The 15,702-nt window shown below is 30.9% G+C and overlaps 1 protein-coding gene across 2 annotated transcripts in view; it reads left to right on the top strand.

Annotated features, from left to right (window-relative positions):
* The window catches only part of LOC130673548 (neither inactivation nor afterpotential protein C-like), a 1,009,353-nt gene that overhangs the window by 609,602 nt on the left and 384,049 nt on the right, over window positions 1-15,702 (top strand). For both annotated transcript variants that reach the window (XM_057478586.1, XM_057478585.1), the window contains exon 12: window positions 13,956-14,030. In XM_057478586.1, coding sequence (XP_057334569.1) covers window positions 13,956-14,030 — 75 coding nt within the window. The remainder of the gene's footprint in view (window positions 1-13,955; window positions 14,031-15,702) is intronic.

The raw sequence follows: 15,702 nt of genomic DNA, 5'->3' as shown, positions 1-15,702 counted from the left end.
TTCACGAAGTTACAGCCTTGCAAAAATCACTGAAAAATTTCTAAAATTTTTCTGTTATTTGAATTTATGGCACGAGTGTAGATAAAAATCAAATTTAATTTATTGTTTGTTATTAGCAGTAGGGGAAGGGGGGCAAAAGGGGGTAGGGTAGGCAAAACGAGGTACCCCCAAAATTTTATAAAAAAATTTTCAATATCATTGATCATTATTTTGAATATTTTTTGTTAAACTTTTTCAAAAATCGAGTGTTAGTCGAAAAATGTTAATGGCTTTTGTTTTATGATAAAAACCAATAAAAATTTGTTTTTCTTCCTTCGCATCTAATCATTGTTTGAAATTTAATTTTTCTTTATGTATAAGTATTTAAGACTATAATAAATAAAATGTTTTAATAGCAGATCTGGTCAATTACTTTGAAAAATTTTCAACTTCCCGCTAAGAAAATCAACGATTTTCGAGAAATTCGGGAAGTTATTGTGTTCACCACGATTTGCGAAAATCGAAATTTCATCACACTGTTAAAAATTTCTATTGTAATTTTACAAAAAATGTATTGGAAGCTAATAGGCAAAACATTTAGCCATAATTCAAATTAGGTATTGTAATTATACAAAACATTTCCTACTGTATTTGCTTTGGAATATTACAAAGTAATTATAGTAATATTAAAAAACTTTTTTCGAGAGTGAGTCTACTAATTTTACATTGTGAGTTTTGTAATTTTACAAAACATATGAAGCTCTGTTAGATTAATGATATTGTAAAACGGTTTTGTAATTTTGCAACGGTTTTCCGATCAGCAAAGTTTGTAAAATTACAATATCTCTCTTTAATTTTACAAAACATCTAAATGCTTTCTTTAAAGTAATTTTACTATATAGTATTGTAATTTTACAAACATTTTTTGATCAGCAAGGTTTGTAAAATTATAATATCTCTCTTTAATTTTACAATATAGTATTGTAATTTTACAAAACAGAAATTCTCTATTCGAAGTAATTTTACAATATAGTATTGTAATCTTACAAACAATTTTTGATCAGTTAAGTTTAGGAAATTACAATATCTCTATTGAATTTTACTACCCATTTGACATGTTTTCTCTGCAGTAATTTCATAGCACAGTTTTATAATTTTATTACACCAATGACATTTAAAAAGTTTACTAATAAATAAAATAAGTAGTGCAAGTTTACATAACATATGATGTTTCTGTAATTCAATAATATTATAAAACAATTTTTGGGATTCTACAATTTTTTTTTTAATTAAACTTATTGGGAAATGACAATAATTTCTATTCCATTTTACTAAATATTATTTCACAAAATAATATAGTAATTTTGTGAAATAATTTAATAAAAATACGAACTCTTAATATTGTCATTAAAATAATTATTGTTGTATAGTGATATTACAACAATACTATTTTTGCGCTACAGTATATGGCCATTCTATACCAAATCGAGGATTTTTATCATTTTTGATTGTGGTTGATTTGAAGAGAAAAAAAAAGAAAACCAAAATTTTATATATTTTTAAAATTCATAGTTTATAAATTAACTTCCGTTGGGGCTAGAATATTACTGACAAATATATTCAATGTACGTCAAAAAATGTGTAAAAATCTGCAAGATCCAAAATTAAAGAAAAAAAAAACCTCAATGATTTACTTTTCAATAATACATATATTGTACTTAATGAACTTAGCATTATATATATCGTTCTAAAGTGAATATTGCGATTTCCCAAAAAAAAAAAAAAAATTTAGATTAATCTACAAAACGCTTTTTTCTTAACCAACTAAATTCAAAATTAATTTTAAATCAATGAAAATTTCTTAATAATATCCGAAATCGATAATGGACTGATAATATTCATAATTTATTATTTTTATTTGTGAAATAGGTTTTTTTCATCTTATATAACAATAAATGAGCAACTTCTTTCGATTTATACTGTTGAAAAGATATTTTTCATCTATTTTATTTTTGTATACAAATAAAATAAGGAACATTACGTTTGACAAAATCTTTTACAGTAAAATAAAGTTTATAATAAATAATGTTTTAAGTAATTCAGTTTATAATTAGAAAGAAAAAATATAGGTATCGATAATATTGAAATCGATAATATTGAATAATAATAATTCAAGTAATAGTGTGAAGTTAATAGTAATGAAAGAACTATAAAAAAATTAAATTAATATAATTACTTGGATAATAAAGATTGTGATATAATAAAATAATTTTAATAAAAGCAAATGAATAAACTCAAAGTATTGTTTAAATGATATGAATATTGATATAATAATAATAATAATAATGAAAATATATCAATACAAAAGTTCTATCATCTAGATATCATCATCTACGTTGTTTTTTTACTGATCGATTTCTTCAATAAATTTGGTTAGCTTAGGATGCTGAACTGTGGCCTTCCTTTTTCCGCCACGCTTAGTACCTTTTGGTGGGTAAATCTTTAAAAATAAACTGAAAATTAAAAATATTTACCATAGAAATACATTTTTTAAATTAAACTCAAGTATTGAAAAATATTTCTTCCAAAATTATTTTAAAAAATTAATAAACCATTTTTGAAGGAAATATAATATGAATAACATATTTCTATTGTACTGACCGCTGTATGGTTTCTAATGTCCCCTCTATTTCTGAAGGGTATACAAATCCAAAAATGTAATAACATAGAAAAGTTATCAGTATCCCTTCAAGAAATGACTTTACAAATATGATAATTTTTTTTCAACTATCACGTCATACCTATTGGAAGAATTATGTAAATTTTCTCCTGAAAAAAAAAAAAAAACAGCAAGATATCAATTAATTTATTTTTGTCATAATAAAAACTAATTATAGTTATTGGCGTAACTAGTAGGGTAAGTGATTCATAATGTGTCAGTGCTAAACACATCGCGGGTGACGGATTATGACTTACCCTACATGTTGCGCCCATAGTTTTATTCAACTCATATGCGCTATTCACGTTTTATTAATCGCCTAAAAAGCGAAGTCTCAATAGCTGTTTAGTGACATGGTGAAAAAAAAAACATTCGGCATCACAACTTTGGCTACTCAATGGGTAACAACAGGGAATTGTAATTACCCCATATTCAGTAAGAGCTTGAAAGATAGTTACGTTTATTTTCATTACGTCACAATGGCCGGGATAGTAGACATCTTTATTGCGTTTTGACAAATAATTTTTCACCAGTCGGTAAACGGCCATTTAGGGTTCGCATTTTAGGCATGATAAAACGTGAATAGCGCGCATGAGTTGAATAAAATACATGACGTCATTCCAGAGCAACATTTTCTTTTTAAGTGCATGTGGAAAAAATCATAGTTCGACACAAAAAAAAAAATTTTTCGCGTATAAAAAGAAATTATAGGTCGATTACAGACCTAGCTCATTGAAAAATTTGATTTTCCATTTACATAACACGGGAAATTTTTTTTTTAAGCTTTGAGTCATTTTAAATGAATAACAGATCAATAGATCGAATAGACTAATACATATTCTTGTAGGAAATTGAACGCTCTACAAAAAAGGTATCATCATCATTTTTTGATAAAGTTATCTGTTCAAAAGTTATTGGAGCTCGAAGTCAAGATATAGTCAATTTCGAGATCTTTTTCCTTTTCCGGCAAAACTATCAGACTTATCATAAAATGTTATAAGTTTTTTTTTGTTGACAATTTTATTCTCAACAAATTATTATCAGTAAAATTTTTTCAAATTCCGTATTGTTTTCTAGTTCTCAGTTTACAAGATGTTAAATTGTTCTTAACACTAAGGTTCTTTTCTTTCACTTAAATCTCTAAAGAATGCACTTAACTATTAGAACTTAAACTTAAAGGTTTTACACTTTGAATTTGTTGAGACTTTAGCTCATATGAGTTCGGTATGAATCCCCGACTCAAGCAATTCACTCGGACGAGAATCGCTGTTTATACACTTAACAATTATTATAAAAATCACCCACGGTGCGTGTGGTGATTTTTGAAATAGAAAATATTATTTCGAAAAGACAATTTTGAATTGAAATTTAACGGTAACAAGCAACTTGCCACGCCTCCTCGAGTGCAATATCGAGACGATCTTCCCGTGGAATTTTGTAGTAACTTGACTGTTTATATTTATTTAACGAATATTAACTAATCAGTTTAAAAGAAATAGAAAATAGAAAAGAGGGTTGCCTAAACGTAACACGGTTTAGAACTTACGCAGGCCAGCAAGGAAGATACATCAACTTCTCAAGCGTCATAGGCTGCCACACCTTGGTGTTCGTTGTTTTTATCACCTCGGTTCGCGGTTCTGGCGGTAATAATTTAGAGTATATAATTGCGTGAATTTAGAATACAGTCAAGTGTAATTCCCTGATTGAAGGAATCGTTTACGACGTGCAATGAGGTGTTGGCCGAAGTTGCTATCCCTAAAATTGTTAACGATGCACTTTGCAGCGAGCGCGGCAAAGAGGCCCCTTTAAATATACGGCAATTATTTATGATTGATTGAAATTATTGTTTATTGTATTTATGTTTTGATAATTATTTTGAATTTTATGTATTTAATCAATATTTTCATTTCAGTTAGTAGCACACGTGCGCGTATATATCGTATAAAAATATCGACCGAAGGGAGAGTAAGTCGATATAGTGGGGATAAAAATCAATGTATCCTTCCCGTCACGTGGTGCACTGAAATAATTATTATTTAATTATTTAATGAGTTAATTATTATTATGGTTATGAATATTGATGAATAATATTATTTAATTTATTATTATCATATAACTCAGGTCAGGTAATATGTTTGAATATTTTATTTTAATTGATAATTTCGGGTCCGAGGTCATTAGAGGGGATAACACGTGAGTGATACCCATCACTCAAAAAACCGACGCGGAAAGATAATCAGAGAGGACCGGGCTATTGTAAAGGTAGAACGTGTTGTTGTCTGCGATTTTAAGTAAAATTTGTTCTGGCCCAGTTGCCGTCAAATGATAATTGATAAATAAAGAAAGTTAATTTGGTGATGATTCATTTTGTTATATTGAATTAAAAGTATACAGTTTATATATTTTTATTGTTATTTAAAAACTCAAGAAGTAAATTATTATCAACGCCGGTAAGTCATCTGTATTATCATTTGTTGCATCGGCTATCGCTGGACCCTCGGTAGAGTTGATCGCGATATTGAATTGTTTAATAATTGAACCTGAGTTATTATTTATAATAACAAGTTGAGTATGTTCGGCGTATGTCCCAGAGTTTAGTATATGTGCGTAGACGCGTCGAATAAATTCCTTAGTGGATTATAGACAATGATAGCGTATAGGACTCCTTGTCTTACAATAGTATTTTAAATATTATTTCTCTGGGTAAAAGTTATTTTGTAATTTAATGGTATGCAACCCAGTGTTGCCAAATATATTTTGAGTTTCCGCGTCTTTTTCTCCCCAGAGTAAATAATATAAAATAAAGAAGGAATTGGTATTTTTATATATAAATTTTATATTGAGTTCATAGAGTAGAAATTTGTAATTTAAATTCCCCAGCGGATAATTTAATTTAATTAATTTGATTTCGATTATCATTATGTGACTGTGATGAGCATATTATAATTTGTTGAAATTTATTATGAAGAATCAATGTTTAGTGAATGATTTTTGGTATTGTAATATTTTATTAGATTTATATTTATAAATAAATTTCAATTAAATAATATAAAAGGATTCCAGTGATAGCCAACATTTGTTTGTTTATTTCCTGGATATATTTTAGTGATAATTATTCTTTATTATTTTTATTTATTATATTTATTTGGTTATATTTCCGCTTGGTGCATACATTCTCGCTTGAAATTTAGTCTCGTGATCTCTCCCCTGATTTGGTATTATTTTTGTCCGTTTTGTAAAAACGAGCTGGCGCCCTCGTGCACTAACCCAGCCTGAGGAGTTGGTTCAGGCACACCTTTATTTTATTTATTGTTTAATATTATTATTTACGAATATTTAACTATTATTATTTTGAGTCATATATTTATAATTTTTATTACACGTGGGTGACCGCATACGGTTTACCGAATTTATTCGCGTCTCCGTCGCAAATTGAAAAACGGTATACGTTATACAGTCATGCAAAAAAAAAAAAATATTTTTCTCTTACCAACTGACTGGCAGTCAGCTGACTGCCGACAGTTAAACGAACGGCTGAGGATTTTTTTCTAAAGTTCAGTTCCGCAAAAAAAATTTATTTTGCTCTTATCAACTGGCTGGCAGTCAGCTGACTGCCGACAGTTAAACGAACGGCTGAGGATTTTTTCTTTAAAAACCATGTCTCGCAGAAGAAAAAAATTATTTTGCTCTTATCAACTGACTGGCAGTTAGCATACTGCCGACTATCTGAAGATCATTTGAGGATTTTTTCAAAATAAAAGTCTAGTCATGCAAAAAAAAAAAATTAATTTGCGCTTATCAACTGACTGGCAGGCAGCTGACTGCTGACAGTTTAACGAACGGCTGAGGATTTTTTTCTTCAAAGATCATGTCCCGCAAAAGAAAAAAAAATTATTTTGCTCGTATCAACTGACTGCCAGTCAGTTGATAAGTGCGAAATAATTTCTTTTTAATTATTGCGGAACTAGATTTTCATAAAAAATTTCTTTGTTATTTTTTAAACTGGTAGCAGTCAGCTGACCGTTGGTCAGTTAATGAGAAAATAAAAATTAGATTTTTTTGCAGGACTCGATTTTCGTGAAGAGAAAAAAATTTAAATAATTAAAAATTCCATTCGCGCGCATCTCCCGTTGTGAAAGCCGCTGAACGACAGCCGAGCGCTCACGCGTTGAAGCTTCCCTTAGACTTTTCACTCCACTTTACTGGTTCGCGCTAATGCTCTCTTCTGATTGGCTACATTGTTTAAGTAATTATAATTTACCTGTTGGTCAGGTAAATAAACGGCAGAGGACTTTTTGTCTCAGAATATATATCGTCCTGTATCTGGCCTTAAAGTTTCGGCCGGAACTTTTGGGACACCCTGTGTAGTGGAAACCTAAACATGCAAACATACAAATAACCTCAATAAGACAATTCATAGATCAATTGAGAAAAATATAAATAGCCCGAACTGGAAATCAAACCCAGACCAATTCGGTGTCACGCCGAGTGCTCTACCAGTTGAGCTATCCGTTACTATACTATATTCCATTCAATTTGATCTATAACTTATTGAGCCACGCTGTCCATCGTACGGTAATATGCCATTTAAATATAGTGGAAACCTAAACATGCAAACCTTCTCAATAAGACAATTTATAGATAAATTGAGAAAAATATAGATAGCCTGAACTGGGAATCGAACCTAGACCAATTCGAAATCGCGCGGAGTGCTCTACCAGTTGAGCTATCCGGCACTATACTAAATTCCGTTCAATTTGATCTATAACTTATTGAGCCACACCGTCCATCGTACGGTAATACACCATTTAAATATAGTGGAAGCCTAAACATGCAAACATGCAAATAACCTTCTCATTAAGACAATTTATAGATAAATTGAGAAAAATATAGATAGCCTGAATAATGACAAACAAACAAACAAGAATTTATGAGGTTTAAAGATTATGTCTTTTAAAAACAATGTATGAGTTGATTCCTAATTCGTTTTCCATTATACGATTTTAATTTCAATAATGTAAGATGATAATCAAAACAATTCTATGTTATAATGCAAAATTTTTTGAAACGCTTTTAAATATCTATGTTCAAAATAAACAATTCAATATCAAATTTGAATCAAATCTCTATAATTTAAATAGACGTATTAGGTGGCTAGCAGCTGACTCTAATCATAATTCATCAATAAAATATTACTATTTTAATTTTACAGTACACTGCTTGAATTTTGATTTTATAATTCTGTTATTACAGAGCTGGATATTTTTTTCTTTTTTAACATTTCTTTTTCAATTTTTAATCACTTTTATATTTATTTAACATTTAAATTTTGAGTTTCACGTGTTCGAATATTTATTTTATTGTTCTAATTTTCAAAGTGAACATTTTAATTTAATGTTCAATATTTTTATTTTTCCCGGTTTATTGAATCGGTGTTTGAAAAATTTCTTATGGCTATTAATCATGATTTTCGACTCATACCTTTTGTTGTTAAAATCACTAACACGTTTTTTTTTCTTTCTTTTCTTCATTGTAGAAAAAGGGTGATTACACCTTGACGGTTGCAGCGAGAAGAGAGCGAGTTCTTTTTCGTTATTCAGTTTCAAAATTTCCTTATCTGCCCTTCCAGATTTTCCACTTCAGTCGGCGCACGCATTAGCCTCCCCACTTTTAAAATTTTCCTTGTTAACAGATGTTTTGATGTTTGCTTTACCCATTGTAAGTTGTAAAATATCATTTATGAGTTAAATAAAATACTGTTACGAAAATTATAAAAAATGATTCGACGTAACTGGGGCTATTGAGGTAGATTGATGTTAAAAAAGGCGTACTGTATACACTTTTGAAATGATACATGTATACTTTCAAAAAATGAATTTATATGATTTTATTGTTCTGACTGTTTTGACACAGGTGTAATATTCATGTATTGCATATAGTATCTATCATGATATATTTCTGTGTCGTTTATGTATATTGTATGCTGCATTCAATTAATTAATTAATGTGACGTGACCGAAGTCCACCTCCGTTTTACGAAAGGCCGTACCTAACCCTTTTGAGCATACACGCGTTACGAGGTCATCCCCATCTTTCGACCCAGACGGCACTTTTAGCCGGAAATTAGAATCGAGTGACGACTAAAGTGGTCATTAACCGCAGTTATATTGAAAAATACTCAATGCGCGTGGTATATAAACACAGCCGCCACGAGTCCATCACTCTCTTGGGCACAACACTACTTTTTGACCCTTTTTCATTTGAAGGCTAATATCTAGTGTCGCAATTTTTGCCCACACATAATGTGTGGCTGATTGTGTGGGAAAATTTGTGGCATAATGTGTAGGAAAATTTGTGGCTGAATCTGTTGGATAATGTGTGGGGTAATGTTTGGGAAAATGTGTGGGATAATGTGTGGCTGAATCTGTGGGATAATGTGTGGAAAAATGTGTGGCTGAATCTGTGGGATAATGTGTGGGACATCGTGTGGGAAAACGTGCGGCTGAATGTGTGGGATAATGTGTGAAAAAATGTGTAGGATAATGTGTGGGAAAATGTGCGGGATAATGTGCGGCTGAATGTGTGGAATAATGTGTGGAATAATGTGTGGGATAATGTGTGGAACAATGAGTGGGATAATGTGAGGCTGAATTTGTGGGATAATTATTATTTAATTGACACATATTTTGTTTTCTCTTACGTTTAGGATGTCAGAATGTTATCGTGATTTACGTATTGGATTTATTTTCTTTCGTTGAACTGTTCTGTCTTGTGTAATCGTTTGAAGGGCATAGCCGGATTAATATGGGAATCCTGCCCCCACTCCATTTTTGACTCAAACTTAGGGGTTCAATTTGGTGTCGAATGAAAATGATTCACCTTAATTTTTGGCTCTTTAACTCAAACGGTATTTGAAAATTTAAAAAAAACCTGTTTTTTCGAAATTATTTTCATTTGTATGGTAAAATTCGGAATTAATCAATGATAATTTTTTTCCTAATTCTTACGAGTCCCAAACATGAAAGCATTATATGATCGTGATTCTCAAACAGAAAGCCGATTTTTAACGGAGAAAAGAAAATTGTAATTTTTTTTTTTTAGCTGTTTTGAAATATGTCACTCACCAAAATTCGTCAGAAAATGTCTTTTATACTCCTCTATACTCAGGAATTTTCATAAATTTTTTGAAGTGGTGGATCAATTAAAAAAAAATTAAAAACTCATTTTTTTCTTAAAATCTTGCGTTTTAACAAACTTAAATTTTTTGCACACCTCAAGCGCGAAAGCGCAGGTGTGCTTTATGAACGGTTTTTTTATTCGACTATATTACTCACACAAAAATCTTTCTAAACTATTTTTTTATTCCACCAAGATAGGTAAAATTGGATACTAGCATATAGAGAATTTATTAAGGAACAATTTAAACCGAATATTAAGTCGATTCATCATTTTATTCGTTTAAAATAAATTATTTTAACTCAAGAAACCAGTGCTGTCAATTGTTACGTGTGAAACTTCGAAAAAACACGATAACTTTCGATAGACACCATTAATCGGCCTAACTTTTTTTTTATTGTCTTTGTATTTATTATCACAAGAACCCTTATGAAAATTACTATCTGAATCCTTTTAGTTTAATTGTAATTCATTAACGACGTAAAACTGATTATTCGTGAAAAATTTAGCTGCTATTTTTACTGTTGTCATAATTTTTTTCATTGTTTCTCTCTATTTCCCAATAGTATAAAAAAATATTCAAGTATTAGAGTGCCGCAAAAAAAACAAATATATTTTTTTTCAACGTCTTATGGGCTCAAAAGTTACTTTATATTATAAGAAAAATTCTTAACGAATTTCAGCCAGATATCATTAAAATTGAGCTATCATAAAGGGGGGTCTCCTTTCCCATTTAAAATACACGCGAAAATTTTTCAATTTAGTTTTTTGTTATTAAGACTATGAAAAAATTCTTCTAAATTCCGCTTAGTATAATTTCATAGGGAATTAAATTCTCTACAAAAAGTGCTTTTACATTATGTACATCAAACAAACTGGGAAAAAGTTTCGGGGCTTCAAATATCAACAAAAATTCAGTTTCATCAGTAATAAATTATTTTTTATTATTTTTCATTTCTGTTTTATCAAAATTTTTTTTTACATTTTGAGAAGCACGTTCTTGTAGAAAATTGAATTTCCTACAAAAAGTATTTGATATCTTCTATACGTCGAGTGGATAAGAAAAAAGTTACAGGTGTTTAAATGTCAACGAAAAATGAAGTTAATTTTTTCGTTGACGGTCAAGTTTCAAAATTTTATATTTTTTAAACTTAACTGTTCGTTGACATTTCAAGCCCTGTAACTTTTTACTCATTTATTTGACGTATATATGATATTTGATACTTTTTGTAGGAAAGTAAATTTTCTACAAGAATATGCTCGTCAAAATTAAAAAAAAAATTTTTTTATGAAATAAAAATGAAAAACAATTTTAACAAAATTAACTTCGAGCAAACTAGCTTTTTATTGGTCTTTGAAACCCCGTAACTTTATCCTAGTTCGTTTGACGTACATGATGCATGATCACTTTTTTGTAGAGAATTTAATTTCCTACGAAATTATACTAGGCGGAATCGAAAAAAAAATTTTTTCATAGTCTTAATAACGAAAAACTGAAATGATAATTTTTCGCGTGTATTTTAAATGGGAAAGGGGACCTCCCTTTGTGATAGCTCAATTTTAAAGATATCTGATTGAAATTCGATGAGGATTTTTTTTATGATACAAAGTAACTTTTGAGCCTATAAGAGGTTGAAAAAAAAAACATTTGTTTTTTTTTGGGACACTCTAATAAGTATTACCTTTAAGTGTCTTTTAAATCATTAATGACCCTTCTAATTACTGTTGGCTAGTGATTCTTTATGTTTATCTTTTGCGAAGACATATTTTTGGTAAAAAAAAAATTTTCTACGTATTTATTTGTACTAAAAAAAAAAATATAAGTTTGTTTAAAGGCACTAATTTAAGAAAAAAATGAGTTTTCAATTTTTTTTTAATTGTTCAACCACTTCAAAAAATTCGAAATAATTCCTGAGTATAGAGGAATATAAAAGACATTTTCTGACAAATTTTGGTGAGTGACATATTTCAAAAAGGCTAAAAAAAAAGATTATAGTCTTTTCTTCTCCGTTAAAAATCGGCTTTCCGTTTAAGAATCACGATCATATGATTTTTTTATGTTTTGGACTCGTAAGAATTAGAAAAAAAATCATCATTGATTAATTCCGAATTTTACTATAAAAATAAAAATAATTTCGAGAAAACAGGTTTTTTTGAAATTCTAGAATACCGTTCGAGTTAAAGAGCTCAAAATTGAGGTGAATTATCCTGTAACGGGGTGGAATGCTCCCACATTACAATTTATATTTAATTTCGACTCGCGCCAAAAGATCCACCCTCCTTCTTTAACAACTGTCAATAATTGAGGAAATACAGTCACTGATGCGCCGGGGATGCTACGGTCGACTCCCGACATTTGGTTTTAGAGGTTGGCCAACCTGAATGGAAAGGTACGAGGGCCAGAGACGACGAGCTATCGGTCTCTTAGTTCGTAGCAACCGCCGTGGACGGACGTGCCTTACTACGACTAGTACTAACATCTTGGTTTTCCACTACAATTCCTATCTACTACTACTACTACACGTGCTGCTAGTCATCATTCAAAATGGGCCAAGAGCGTATAAGCCCACGGCTCGTGGAAGCTTATTCTTTTATTAAGTTAAATAAGTTATTAAACTGTTAATTATATAATATTTATTGTGGATTGGACCTGGCTGATTGGAAATGATTGGAATGGTTTGGTGGACTTGGAAGGAAGTACTGGTACTGGTACTGGTTAGGGTTTTGGTCTTGGAGGAAAAGGATCGGGGGAAAGAAGGGCTGGCTAAGGTTGGAGATTGTTGGAGTAAGTGAGCTCGTTTTGTTTATTGTTGGGTTGACTATTTTATTTGTAAAATAATATTAATTGAGGAGTCGTAATTTATAAAAGTAGTCGAGTCAGTTTTGGTAAGTTAGTCGAGTCAAATTGTTGTTAATAAAATAGTCGAGTCAGTTTCATCATTCATTTTGGTTATTGTTCATCTTTCATTAATTGTTATCTGTAAAGCTGCTCCGTCTAAATAAATGCCATTGTTTTATATTTACATTTGACATATAAATTTAATTTATCACAACCTTCCTAATAAGTTAGGTATAAGACTTCTCTCCTAATTTTAATACTGTGTGGTCCAGTACGAGGCTTATCCTCGTCCTGAGCTACTGAGTTCAGCTAAACAGGTTTGCAAAACACCTTAAGTTTTGCACATGAGTGGGACACTTATTATATTGAGGCCACAATAAAAATTAATATAATAAGTGCACCCATTACAATTTTCATTCGATACCAAATCGACCCCCTAAGTTTGAGTCAAATAATTCATGGGGGCAGAATTCCCATATTAATCCGGCTATACCCTTTATTATCTTCGAATAACTCCGATTTTTTATGGCGGGTACTTTTTTTAGCTGCTGGCATCACTTTGTCATTGTTTTTCTGTGCAGGATTTTAAATAAATATTCTGAATCATGAAATTAGCTGCTTCGTTATTTGAAATCACGACTTTCGAATTTTAAAATTTTATGATTTTAATTTTTTTCCCTAGTACTTTTTAAACGGGCAAACGTTTTGACACTACTAATATCTCAGCTACAAATTGTCGTACAAATAAAAAAAAGCAAATTTTAGTTAAATAAATTTTCTAAAAGAGCCATGAATTGGTTTTCTTGAAAAAAAATTTCCCGGCCCCGTAGACCCAAAAAATAAAACTAAAAAATTAAAAAAATGTTTGTCTCAAGCTGTATCATATGATTACGTTATAACCATGGCTCCGAAAATTTTTTTGCTAAAGATTTTAAACTAGAAATTTTCGATCCGACCATTTTTCACGAAAATACAGCCTTCCAAAAATCACTAAAAAAATTTATGAAATTTTATTGATCTTTGATTTTTTTGAAAAGTGTACTAATTTTGGCTTTATTTCCTGTGAACATTACTGAGTCAGATGTGCGAAAACTTTCTTCATATCTATAATTGTGATCAAGAATCGTAATAAACGAGCGTAGTTAATTCTGTCTTAAAATAAACGAATATTAACTAAAATGTAATGATTCTCTTAATACATTGCTAAATTAAAAATCAAAGACTACAATTTCTTCATTTCAGAAAAAATGATGCAACTGGATAAACATGAAAACGGCAACTTAACAGAAGATGAAGCAGCTTTGTTGATTCAAAAAAGTAAGATAAAATTCAAATAATTAAAGTAATATATATTCAGAATACGATCAACTTTTATATTTCAACATGGACAATATAAGTTAAGAATATCTAACGACCTTCTGTAAAGTCACAAAAGATCAGAAGGGCAGAGTTTTGTAATGGAAGACAAAAACATAACTATGTACAGTGTTGTTGATCTTCTGTTTGGGAATGATAATATTGAACATTATAATTTATTTTTGCTATCACGGGATTGTTACGAATGATTAGTAAAAAATTTTCGATTCATCATTTTGCGTTCAATATTGCTTGGTTACTGCGATTAACTCAGTTGAAGTATTTCCAAAAATCTTTGTCCCACAGACACAAACCAAATTACGCTACGCTTCGATTTATGGAAGCATTCTATATCTCTTCGATAATCAGAAAGGGATGTAATACGAGTAAATAGAGATTGGTAACTTGTGACTTTAAGAAGGTGCGAAGATACTGATGCAACGAGACAAAAGTCCACCTCCTACTTACAAGAAGCCGTGTTCTCTCCCTATACGGTATACCCGCACTGCAAATTGCTTACCTACTTCCTAGAGAATAACCTTAAATGAAAAATAAAATCAATCGACTTAGTGTAGACGTTAACCAGAGCAGAATTCAAAAAAAGCACCCCTGACGACCAGTGTCTCACAGTAACCACCACATGTCCGTAACTCTGTGGGCCTAACCCTCCACCCATCTCAGGAAATAAGGAGACACTGGTCGAAGTGGGCTTGGAATATCCCCCCATGGCACCTGTTGCCTGTACTGGTAAAAAAGCCACTTTAAGGTTCTATTTGTCACAATATTCAAATATTACAGCATCTTCGCCAAGGTGCAATAGATGGCAAAACACGATATCCGCAGTCTCCCATCTTATATTGTTATTACTATTGTCGTTTACATGCCCGATTATATTTCAATTACTAGATATTAGCTTTCAGGCTTTATTATGAAGTATACATTTTAACCCAATGAGCGTAATTTTCTGCTGATTTAAAGGTATCTTGCAGAATAATTAGCCACGGTGGTAATAAATTCTGTAATTTTTCGTATACGTGTTACCCATGCTCACGGAATAAAATAAGTACCCTGTATTTTCAAAACCACATTTAATGGAGTTTTCTATAATCTATCTATTATATTTGTCTTCATGGATGATTTGTCAAGGAATTTTGCCACAACCTATCATAATTGGTTAAAGTAAGGATCAAAACTTCCACACATATATATTGTCACGGGATATTCTCCACGGGGAATCTCACCAGTGGGAATTCTCAGTGCAATTAACGTATGGCTTAACTGCGGTGCAACGTTGGTCGCCAGGTAATTTTTCGGAGAATTACCAACCTCGCGACGCAGAAATCTGCTCGTATTGGGTTCTAGGAAAACAAGAGTTCTTGACGGTGGGAGGAGTTGGAGTAGCTGCGTAGTGAAATAACAGGATAATTGACCAGGACACAGGCATGACATAAATAAGAAGAAAGTAACACAAAATGATTAAATAAAAGAATCAAATACTCCGTATTTATCACCCCACCTCAGTTTTATTTATTTTTACCCAACAACAAGGTGCGTACTTCGGCAGTACAATTACCACAACTTAATCGCGTATTCACTCCCAGTTTTGCATACCATTTATCATACTAGACGGCAC

The sequence above is a fragment of the Microplitis mediator genome, chromosome 8 (assembly GCF_029852145.1).
Source record: "Microplitis mediator isolate UGA2020A chromosome 8, iyMicMedi2.1, whole genome shotgun sequence".
NCBI classification, from domain to species: domain Eukaryota; kingdom Metazoa; phylum Arthropoda; class Insecta; order Hymenoptera; family Braconidae; genus Microplitis; species Microplitis mediator.
Note: the sequence above shows the minus strand (reverse complement) of the source record. Positions and strands in the feature narration are given on the sequence as shown.